The following is a 12,635-nucleotide window of genomic DNA, read 5'->3' on the forward strand; positions in this document are numbered from 1 at the left end:
GAATCACGACTGTTAGAATGGAACGGCATGTGCACGTGGATTTTAGCTCTTCGCTATGCGCTTTGCCCTGTACTGAACTTCTTTAAACCAAACCAAAACTGCATGAATTTACGTAACACAAAAACAGAATCTAGTGCAAACACTATTAAACTGAAGTTGACCCTGGTAATAAAAAATCCTTGATCAATTTGAAAATAATGGCCCCAGTGCTTAATGTATGATAGCGACGTAAATAATAAAATTTATTACCTTTATCTGTTCAATGCTAACGCTCTTCGCACTGCTCTCTGTTAGTACTTTAAATTGTATAGTTAGCAAACAGCTACTGTGCACGGCTGTTGCTTAGCATACATTTAAAAAAAATCGAATATGACTGAGACAATAACTACTTGAGAAAAATAATCAAAAATGACATGGGTGGGAACTGGTACTAACTTGGGTGAGTAACAATATGATACTAACTTTAAAACTTGTATTTTGACTTTTTGGAAATAATAATGGTCACAATTAACACTCTTAATAAACTGATTATACATTAACAATTAGCTTTACAAAAACATTGGGTGTGACTGCTATACATTGTCTCAATCATTTATGAATATGCGCATTGCATCAGTAACAAAACAACTTTCTTTACCTTAGTTATTTCCAACTTCTGTTGAGATTCCTTTTACAGTTAGCAAATATCATATGATCTTGTAAATAAAAAAAAATCATTACTACGCGTAGCGAGTATATATCCAGCACACATCAGATACAACGCGACTTTACGCTTGAGAGTCCTCAATACTTCTTTCGATCTAAAGTTACTCTAACACATCACCCATAACACCTTCAATCAGTGATCGCTGTTGAGCAGCGACGCTACTACACAATCGATACTACATTTGACCATCTCTCGTTCGATATGATATTTTTTTACAACACGGGAATTAATTTACTCTGTGCATATGCCTTTCAAGTCGTCTTCTGAAATCCCGGAGGTTTTTTTGTGAATAGCCCTGCACTGTGCTCCATGGATATCGAAAACCGGCATTTCAGTGGACTGTTCCTTCAAAAAAATATTATAAGGAAATATATCCTAGTTTTGTTACACATACTACTTCATCAATAAAGACACAAGCTGAATAGATCATACCATCGACAGCTGCCTTATCCTTAAATGTTCTTTCATTACAGGTTCGTTACTATCACTGGACAAGACAAAATGTCACCTCGACGGGAAGGCGTATGAAGATGGGGCATGGAATGATGGATCAACGTCTGAATGCACGCCAGGGTGTGTCTGCCAAAGCCATGAGGAAGGACCCTGGAAGTTAGTACTCGCATTCTGCCCTGTAATAACAGTTCTAGAACTGTAGTCACTGCAAGCAGAAACTGCGTCAGTACTTGCAGAAGGCTATTTCTCTGGTAGTCTAAGACAGAAAAGGGGGAACGTTAGTCAAGTACGAGCACATTAAAATACTGCTGTCTCAAACAACAAGTTTAAATTTTAGATTTGTGTCGTCTTTTAATCAGATGAAGTAAAATACACTGCAGTATACTTAGTGCTAAGAAAAACTGTGTTGTATTTGTCTGTGCATGATTAGAGGGCAATAGATTAATTATCTCTATACCCGTTTGGGAAGGGAATTAATGTTCAGAGAGAAGAAAGAAAAACCTCTACGATTTGCCGGTTGCATTCTTATTTTTTCGAGGCGGCAAAGCAATTGAAAGATCAGTTTAAGGGAAAAGATTTTTTGCTGAGAAGAGGAAAGGGGTTCTGGCATGAATATCAACAAACGTAAATGAAGTTTGATTAAATGTACTCAATGTTAATCAGTGATGCTATGCAGGTGCATTAGGAAACGAGACACTCAAGTTATTGCTATTTCGGCAGCAAAATACACATACCAAAAAAAGTTTTGCATCACCTCGGTTCCCTGAGTTCCGGAACCTGCACAGAAAATTGGAATACAGATCAACATAAACATCACTTCCGCTCTTTCACTGATCATGAAAGCCACACATTGGATGTTGTAACACCGTACAGCGAGACCTTCAGAGGTAGTGACCTAGACTGCTGTACATACCGGTACCTCTAATACCCAGTACCACGTCGTCTTGCTAGGCCAATATGTTCATTTTCTGGATCATATTCTCGTAATCATTCTCGATTTTCGATTACTCCGGGCGTTCAACAAGGCATCGTCATATTGCGGTTGATGTGATTTTCTCATTCTGTAGCTTAAGAAGTGGTTTAGGCAGCCACTCGCAAAGGATCCTAAATGTATAGTAATGTGCAGTCTGATGGACGTCGCAGCACTTTTTTTTTCATAAGGTTCACTGGCAGAAAATGAAAATCAAGTGTTCGATCTTTCGGAAATGACACTAACCCAATGATTCAGTCAGTGTACGTCCCGGGGAAACGATGAAATTTACAGAATGAATATTTAAGGAAACATCGACGGAATAGATCTTGTCCTTCACTTATCAAATTGGCCTTTCAGGTTTTGCCTTAGTTCGATTCTGCAGCGTTCCTGGGCTATTCTGGGTATAAAACTAGCAGCTGCTGTAAAACGATTCTCTCTCAATTTTGTACGTCTTCTTTCTGCTCGAAATCCTCTCGTTTACATTGTGAACAAGTAGTTTCTTAGGAAATGCATAACAATGAAATGTTGAAAAAATAACGCAATTTATTCGAAACAGAAGCTTTAAACAAATCTCACTACATGTCGATCTCTTTCTTTTTCTGCAGGGGAGATGCGCATTGGGCTTGTTTACCCCCTGGTTTCGTTCAGTACCTGTTGCCTGAAGGAAAGGAATCCGTCTGTTATCCCAGCTTCAGAGTTGATCAGGACTGTTTTGCTGGAATTATCTGTGGTAAGTAGGAATAAATAATCTGAACAGTTTGAAAGGTGACGTTTTTTAAAGTGCATTTCGGCTTAATTTTGATGGGTGAAGACTGACGAGAAAGGTAAGGTTCCTCGTAAAAATACTCTTTATAATGTCAAGATTGTTGATATGGCCATTGTGCGCACTAGGTATATAAACGACTTTTCTTACTATAGTCTTTATTTATTTATGTTCCAAATGCGTTTTTACATTAATAAATTTCTATATGTAGATTTCCTTATTCCGTCCGAAATCTGAGTTTCCTCTGATTTGGAGGATGGTTACCGTTGGGTTCCCCAGTTTCAGGAACGTTAGCAAATATTTTCGTAAACCATGTTGAACAGCTCAGTTTTACAAAACTAATTGCAAAGGAATGCAACCGAATTTTCTGGGTTCAGATATATGAGTGACTTCCACTGGTTATTAGATGAAGCATATCAAAAATTGATAAACGTCACGTTGCTATCGCCAAGGTACTTAAAAGATAAAATTCAAGGTAGGAAAAGGATATAATACGAAATTAACTTTTTAGATATAACAGTCAAAAAAGAAACACGTAGTACGTATTTGAAATTAATCATAATCCACAACAACTGATACATTCATACATCAAGCCTTTAACCACCCAACTTCACAAAAACAGCACTTCGACACATGGTCCATTGACTTAACAACGAAAACTACCAAAATGCATTAGACATAACGCAGACAGCCACAACGAATGGGTCCAATTAAAATAAAAATAGTAACAGTAAACACAAAACCACCAAAAACAACACAACATACCCCAACACAAATACACTCATCCAATACCAAAGAACATAGAATAAACAGGAGAATATAAGCGAAAGCACACGATAGGAACAATGAGGTGATGGCTTGAGGAGTATCTATGTAGACATAGATGTAGATGCAGAAACACAAACTCAAACACGAAATCACCAACAATTTCAAGAGGCGAGGCATTGGCATTACATACACATCAGCCAGTTGGGTGCAATAATGCATCCCAAAACTAATCAAAGACGTAGACATGAAGCTAAATGCAGGTTTATATGAATTACAGTGTAACTTATATGATGGCAGATACGTCGGGCAAAGAGATAGAACGTTCGATGGTCAACAAAAAAGAATGTATGAGTGTCTGTAAGTAAGGGACAAATTAGTTCACATTTGCAGAGCATCTCAGACAATACAACCACAAGGCAAACTCTAGAGAAAAAGAGAAAAATAATCGGAATAAGGAATAGCATATACAAAAAACGAAAGTCGAAAAGAAATCACTTTTGAAACATCAGGTATATATGACAAATGATTCACTAGTCGCATTAATAGATAAAGTGGTAGGATAATACATCTACGTCTACATACACACTCAGAAAGCAACGGTACGGTGCGTAACGGAGGGCACCCTATAACATTACCAGTCATTTCCTGTTCCACTCGCAAGTAGAGCGTGGGAAAAACGAGCGACTGTATGTCTCCGTATGAGACATAATTTCTCGTATTTTATCTTCGTGGTCCTTACGCCTAATGTATGTCTGTGGCAGCAGAATCATTATGCAGAAAGTTTCAAATGCCAGCTCCCTAAATTTTCTCAGTACTGTTCCTCGAACAGGACGTCGCTTTCCCTCGAGGGTTTCCCACTCGAGTTCCCGAAGCATCTCCGTAACATTTACGTGATGTTAGAACCTACCGTTACCCAATATAGCAGCCCGTCTCTGAATTGCCTCGATGTTTTCCTTCAATCCGACCTGGTGCTGATCCCAAATATTCCAGCAGTACATAAGAACAGCGTCCTATATGCCGTCTCCTTTACAGATGAACCACACTTCCCCAAAATTCTCCCAATTAACCGAAGTCGACCATTCGCCTTCCCTACCATAGTCCTCACGTGCTCGTTTAATTTTATAACGCTTGCAACGTTACGCCCAGATATTTAAACTACGTGATTGTAGTAAGCTGGACGCTACAAATGCTGTATCCGAAGATTGTAGATTCCTACTCATCCGCCTTAACTTACATTTGTCTACATTTAGAGCTAGCTGCCATTCATTACACCTGCTAGATATTTTGTCTAAGTCATCTTGTACTCTGCTACAGTCATTCAACTCCGACACCTTCTCGTACACCACATCGTCATCAGCAAACAACGGCAAATTGCTGTCCACTCTGTCCCCTAGGTCATTTTTGTGTATAGAAAATAATAGCGGTCGTATCACATTTCCGTGGGGCGCTAGTGACTTTAGCCTTGTCTCTGATGAATACTGGCTGTCGAGGACAACATACTGGGTTCTAATATTTGAGAAGTCTTGGTGCCTCTCACGTATTTCGGAAACTGTTGCACATGTTCCTACCTTCGTTAACAGTCTACAGTGGACACCATGTCAAAGAATTTCCGGAAGTCTAGAAATATGAACTTGGCATGTTGCCATTCATCCACAGTTCACGGTACCTAGTGTGAAAAAAGGGTATTCTGAGTTTCGCACTAGCGATGCTTTCTAAAAGCTTACTGATTTGTTGACATAAGCCTCTCGGTCTCAAGAAAGTTTACTATATCCGAAATGAGAACATGTTCAAGTATTCCGCACTACACCGACGTCAACAATATTGGTCTGTAATTTTGCGGGTCCCTACTTTTCTCCTTCTTACGCGCCATTCGCTTGGAACTTTCCGCTGGGCGAGAGATTCGCTATAGATGCGACCTAAGTAAGGCGTCAGTGCCTTAGAGCATTCTCTGTAAAACCGAACTGGGATTCGCTTGGAACTTTCAGCTGGGCGAGAGATTCGCTGTAGATGCGAGCTAAGTAAGGCGCAGTGCCTCAGAGCATTCTCTGTAAAACTGAACTGGGATTCCATACGGACCTTTTGACTTACTTGTTTTCTAATCTCTCAGTTGTTTCTTTACGTCAGAGATGGTTATTACTGTGTCGTTCATACGGGCATCCTTTCGATGGTCGAACGACGTTACGTTTATACGATTCTCCTGCTTGAAAGATTTTTTAAACGCGAAATTTAAAACTTTCGCTCTCGTTTTTCTGTCTTCAGCTGCCTCACCACACTTGTCAACGAGTGACTCAATGGAAGCCTTAGCACCGCTGAGCGGTTTTGCATAGGAGCAGAATTTTCTCGAGTTCTCGCGCAGATCTTTCACTAAGGCATGACGGTGGTAGTTGATGTATGCTTCGCGCGCAGATCTTTTCACAGACGCACGAATCTCTACTAACCTTTGCCTGTCGTCATGTGCGAGTTCTCTTTTGAACTGAGAGTGCAACGTCCTTTGTCTCCGCGGAATTTTCAATATTTCTTTTTTAAAACACGGTTGGTCTTTTCTGTCCTCAATCCACCTACTGTGCAAATAAGTCCTCTACGTCCATCCTACTGAAAGTAAGTGCTGCCAGTTCAGTGTCTAAGGGAGAGGCTGATAACTGATTATCTGCTCTTTCTAGCAGCAACACTCTCCTAACCTTCTTGACTGCTTTCTTTATTAGCTTTCGTAACCACAGCTGTTACAATAACGTCATGATCACTAGTCCCAGTCTCTATACTGACGCTGTCGTGAATGTCCGGCCTGTTTGTAGCTACAAGGTCTAAGATACTTCCACTCTGTGTGGGCTGACGAACTAGCTACTCCAGTTTTCAGAAAAGTGTTGAAAAGTACTTCGCAAGCCCACCTGTCAGCAATTTTTTCCGTAGACGTCGCAGTTTATATTCGATAGGTTAAAGTCGCCTCCCACTAGTGTTGTATGATGTGGGTATTTATACGCTATTGGATATAGATTACCTTTGAATGAATCTTGAACTGCCACAGCGGAACATGGTGCCCGGTAAAAACATCCACCGCTTAAATTGGTTTCACCTAGACCTGTTATACGCGACCAGGTAACTTCACTGCCACACTCGGCTTCGACGTCAAAGAGAAAATATTTTCGTAAACTGCAATGAACACTTCCCCTATTGTGGCGTCTAACCTTTCTTTCCGACATACGTTTCGTGATCCGCTAAATATCTAAGAACTTACTGCTTCGGGTTTCAGCCAGTTCTCGGTCCCGAAAATAATTGAAGCGTGAGAACTTTCCTCGACGGCAGTAAATCCGGGAACTTTGATACGAATACTTGGACAGTTTACTGATAAAGTTTGACAGTCGAAGTATTTTTACTCTGCACGTAGTCTGAATTCCCTTTCTGCGTATCGACTGGCGAGATTTCGTCGCAGTTCCTCAAACTTCCGCCTGGCCTAAAAATACCTTCATGTGCACTCCACAAATACTCTGCTACCCGAGTAGCTGCTTCCTTTGTGTAGTGCATCCGTTACCTCTCTAGGGGAGTCCTCCAAATTACCACCCGATGACACAGGTCTAGAAATCAATGAGTATATGATCGTCAGAACAGTTCTGCACAATCCCCTTCCACTTACGTTTCCCGTAAATCCCCCCCCCCCCCCATATAACCTCTAAACGAAAAATCCAACAAGCCGAACACCAGAACGTTTTATCCACTGCCTGAGAGCTGTTCGTTCCACATTCAAGGACCTGCAGCACCCTCTCCGATTAACCATAAACCCACCACACAAAATGCCTTAACATAATGAAAACATCGCTGATAGGAATGCACACACACTTATACATCATCGAGAGAGAGAGAGAGAGAGAGAGAGATAGTGGTAGGTTCAAATGTCTCTGAACACTATGGGACAACACATCTGAGTTCATCAGTTCCCTAGAACTTAGAAGTACTTAAACCTACCTTAACCTAAGGACATCACATAAATCCATGCCCGAGGCAGGATTCGAACCTGCGACCGTAGCAGCAGCGCGGTTTCGGACTGAAGCACCTAGAACCGCTCGGCCACAGCGGCCGGCATAGTGGTACGTGCTGTATGCTTCGCGCATAGATATTTTCACAGACGCACGAACCTCTATACAGGGTGGTCCATTGATCGTGACCGGGCCAAATATCTCACGAAATAAGCGTCAAACGAAAAAAACTACAAAGAACGAAACTTGTCTAGCTTGAAGGGGGAAACCAGATGGCGTTATGGTTGGTCCGCTAGATGGCGTTGCCATAGGTCAAACGGATATCAACTGCGTTTTTTTTAAATAGGAACCCTCATTTTTATTACATATACGTGCAGTACATAAAGAAATATGAATGTTTCAGTTGGACCACTTTTTTCGCTTTGTGATAGATGGCGCTGTAATAGTCACAAATATATGGCTCACAATTTTAGACGAACAGTTGGTAACAGGTAGGTTTTTTAAAAATTACAATACAGAACGTAGGTACCTTTGAACATTTTATTTAGGTTGTTCCAATGTGATAAATGTACCTTTGTGAACTTATCATTTCTCAGAACGTATGCTGTTACAGCGCGATTACATGTAAATACCACACTAATGCAATAAATGCACAAAATGATGTCCGTCAACTTCACTGCATCTGGAAATACGTCTAACGACATTCATCTCAACAGCGAGTAGTTCGCCTTCCGTAACGTTCGCACATGCATTGACAATGCGCTGACGCATTTCGTCAGGCGTTGTCGGTGGATCACGGTAGCAAATATCCTTCAACTTTCCCCACAGAAAGAAATCGGGGGACGTCATATCCGGTGAACGTGCGGGCCATGGTATGGTGCTTCGACGACCAATCCACCTGTCAAGAAATATGCTATTCAGTACCACTTCAACCGCACGCAAGCTATGTGCCGGACATCCATCATGTTGGAAGTACATCGCCATTATGTCATGCAGTGAAACATCTTGTAATAACAGCGGTAGAACATTACATAGGCAATTAGCATACATTACACCATTTAGATTGCCATCGATAAAATGGGGGCCAATTATCCTTCCTCCCATAATGCCGCACCACACATTAACCCACCAAGGTCGCTGATGTTCCACTTGTCGCAGCCATCGTGGATTTTCCGTTGCCCAATAGTGCATATTATGCCGGTTTACCTTACCGCTGTTGGTGAATGACGCTTCGTCGTTAAATAGAACGTGTGCTAAAAATCTGTCATCGTCCCGTAATTTCTCTTGTGACCAGTGGCAGAAGTGTACACGACGTTCAAAGTCGTCGCTATGCAATTCCTGGTGCATAGAAACATGGTACGGGTGCAATCGATGTTGATGTAGCATTCTCCCAACACCGACGTTTTTGAGATTCCCGTTTCTCGCGCAATTTGTCTGCTACTGATGTGCGGATTAGCCGCGACAGTAGGTAAATCACCTACCTGGGCATCATCATTTGTTGCAGGTCGTGGTTGACGTTTCACATGTGGCTGAACACTTCCCGTTTCCTTAACTATCCGGCGAACGGTCCGGACACTTGGATGATGTCATCCAGGATACGGAGCAGCATACATAGCACACGCCCGTATGATTGAAAGTGTTTCCTGTTCTGTAAGTTATGCATAAAAGAAACTGCTTTATTCCAGAATAAATCCACTGGACGTGTCTTAACCTAAGTTGTGAAACGCGTTTGGGACATAAATAAATAGTGCTTCGAATAAGAAAAAGGTGTTTCAGTTTATCAAAAGAATCTTTGAAACGCCATTAATTAGCTATTTCAGGCACGTAACGGGTACTGGATTAAATTGTGGGTATTTCGCCACTCTCGGTGCATACGTAGATCTCCTCAGATATCTTAGAAACTAGACTGAGGAATCAGCTCCACATCAATTAGAAAAATCGTAGTGTGGCTTTTCCGCAGACAGATGACCCAGTATCTCATCTTCACTCATAGGATGTCCACCAAAAATTTCCGTAGAGAAAAACATCTTCCAAACTTCGATTTTGAACATGAAGTATGCATTATTCCGGGTCTCATGAGCTGAATTCCGTAAGTCCATAGTTGAAAGCCTAGTTAGGATGGTTTTTTGTAGATCCACCAGGAAGCTGTACGGAAATAGCAGGAATTACGACAGAATAGAATATCTCAGATTGCTGAATTCACCAATAGGCAAGGAGACCAGTAAAATTTTTGTAACATGTCTTGGTCGGATAATTGAGGCTTGTAGCAACAAAAATAAAAAAAAAACGCTGTCCACTTAATGTAGCATACATTAAACACTAAAGAACGGAAATAATGAAAATTTCAATGTATACCATCCCATGCTGGATGTACTGAAATTCATTTATTGCAGTTTAACGCATTACATAGTAACTCTTCGAATTACTGTAAAGAGCTAGTTTTTTAATTTTCTACTTGTCTGCGAAAAAATACGATTCAGAAACATTGTTGACGCAATGGCGAGTTGCTCCTCTTAGGCCGCATCAATATAGTCTGTGTAAATCATACTAACGAGACCGCAGAAAGACTGACCATGAACGCTGCTTCATCGCAGCAGCCAATCCGTCGAACACTGACACACTGCCGTGAAAAATTATGTCAGTCAGAGTCAGTTTATTAGTATGACTTCAAAATATATACATGCCTCGGTAAAATAAATTGTGATGACAACGAATCCGAAACTTTAATCAAAGACCTATCACAGTGGGTCAGAGGACACACTTCACATCTAGAAAATTGGTACCCTTCATCAAAACTATTTATGACACTATCTCACAGTTATAAAACAAATGAGACTGGGCCAGTGCTTGTGAACAGAAAGAATATGCCAAAAGATTTCTATAAATTAAAATTAAAGAGGAAGAATACAGAATGAGGAGCTGCAGTCGAATACTAGCTGTAAAATGGAAATATTGTTGACGCAATGGGGATGAGCGAGATGTTCACATTATGACGACAAAACAGGGAACAATGGAAATGACTACTCAAGGATCCAATCGTATATCGAAACCAAGAGGTGTTATTGAGCACAACAAGAAAATGATTGGAATCAATAAGCAACACCAGTACTAGCATGCTTCCCAATCATGTGAAAATATATGAAAGGATATCGAAAAACTTTGTTTTATCTTTTCGATATTTGTCTTTTCAATTCGTGCAGTTTGTGCAACAGAATAAATAACGAGAGAAAATAGAATTATGTTGATTATAGGATTAAAATAGCCGAATTCTTACTGAAGAATATACCAAAACCAGATTATAAAGGAACAAAGACAGGTATCACACGGCGATATGCCGGAGATACAGCATGCGAAATGCTGGGCTAGTTTTCTTAAGCGTGTTGACCCAGCAGCATCAAAATCAAGGCCATCAAGACTCTGTAAAGTTTTCACATAAAATATAAAGAAACCTAGTGAAACAACGTGGGAGTTCAAGAGAGATGCAAGGTTCCATTACATGTACCATACACTTCGAACCATATCACGCCTTTGAAGACTACTGATTTGCGTTGTTGAATTTTGTAAAAGTGCTAATTATGTGAATTCTGAGTGTATTCGGGAACTTGAGATAATGGTATTGGTTTATTACTATTATTATTCACATATGGGCCCAATAGAACCACGCCCTTTGCAATCCACCAATATCACTTTTGATGGTTGGCCTTCCTTTGTGTCCAAATTTGTTTCGTCCTCTCAGAATGAAGTCTCACCAGTCCGTTTTCTAATTTCCCTCTGACCAACTTTTCAAGCAGTTGGTTTATATTACATTGTACTGATTGATAATAAATCCTTTGTAGTATTTTTAACACAATTGTTAGTTGAATTTGTAACCACTTATTAAATATTTCACAAAACTAAACCAGTTGGATCTTACACATTTAATTACAGTCCGTAAGTCTCACGGAATTGGTACAATGTCGGACCGATTTGTCGAACCGTGGAATGCCTCGAAGGCCTGGCAATCACGTTTAAATTTTGGGCCCAGGTCGGTGGAACTTAAATCGTAGTTTAAGAGGTTAAACACACGGCAGCGCCCATGTCAGCTGGAATACCACAAATAGGGCCGCTTGGCCGAGCAGATGACTGCACGTTGCGGACATCGATTTCAGGTATGTACGCCACTGCCATCGGAACAGCACTGAAGCTTCTTCGATGTGTGCAAGCTACATCTCAACACTGAAGAGCGAGGTCAATTCTGACCCGCCCTATTAATATTACAAAAGAGTTCATCCGACACTGAGACCTGAGTAGATTAAGCGATGTAATGTACTTGCATCTCTCACAAGATAGTGACCAACCAGACTCCCTCGAACTCTGCTGAGACCTGGAAGCAGAGTCAGAGGACGATGAAACTTTTATACAGTATGGATGAAGAACACTGTGACTGTGATGAATAAAGGTTTCTTCAAATTACTGCAACCAGTCGCCCTTTATTTTGTTCTTCATTTTTTTTTATTATTCAGTTACCAGTTTTGAACCACATAGCGATTCATTATCAGATAGTACATAAACACATCGAAAAAATGTTTGCATCACCCCGGTTCCCAGAGCTCCTGAAATAGAGGTTGTCTGTGGATATTGTGTCACAGACACAGTCCCTTTGACTGTTCAGAGATGTCACTAAACCCGCCCAAAGATGTATACAACCATTCATGAGCAGCGCCTATTAGATGGAGGGGATCCGACAGCCGACCAGTTCCAGTCATTTCACCAGGAAGGAGGTACACGGATCGCATTGCCTGTAGTTCAATCATGCCTAGACGGTCAGTACCGTGATTCAGTCGCATCCGCATTGTTACTCTGTGCCGGGAAGGACTCTCAACAAGGTAAGTGCCCAGGCGTCTCAGAGTGAACCAAAGCGATGTTGTTCGGACATGGAGATACAGAGACATAGGAACTGTCGATGACATGCCTCGCTCCGGCCCCTAAGGGCTACTACTACAGTGGATAACGGCTACTTACGGA

At 41.0% G+C, this 12,635-nt stretch overlaps 1 protein-coding gene across 1 annotated transcript in view; it reads left to right on the plus strand.

Annotated features, from left to right (window-relative positions):
* The window catches only part of LOC124596475, a 73,863-nt gene that overhangs the window by 21,090 nt on the left and 40,138 nt on the right, over positions 1–12,635 (plus strand). The window contains exons 3-4 of the mRNA XM_047135618.1: positions 1,180–1,315; positions 2,738–2,862. Coding sequence (XP_046991574.1) covers positions 1,180–1,315; positions 2,738–2,862 — 261 coding nt within the window. The remainder of the gene's footprint in view (positions 1–1,179; positions 1,316–2,737; positions 2,863–12,635) is intronic.

This window comes from Schistocerca americana, chromosome 2 (genome assembly GCF_021461395.2).
Source record: "Schistocerca americana isolate TAMUIC-IGC-003095 chromosome 2, iqSchAmer2.1, whole genome shotgun sequence".
NCBI classification, from domain to species: Eukaryota; Metazoa; Arthropoda; class Insecta; order Orthoptera; family Acrididae; genus Schistocerca; species Schistocerca americana.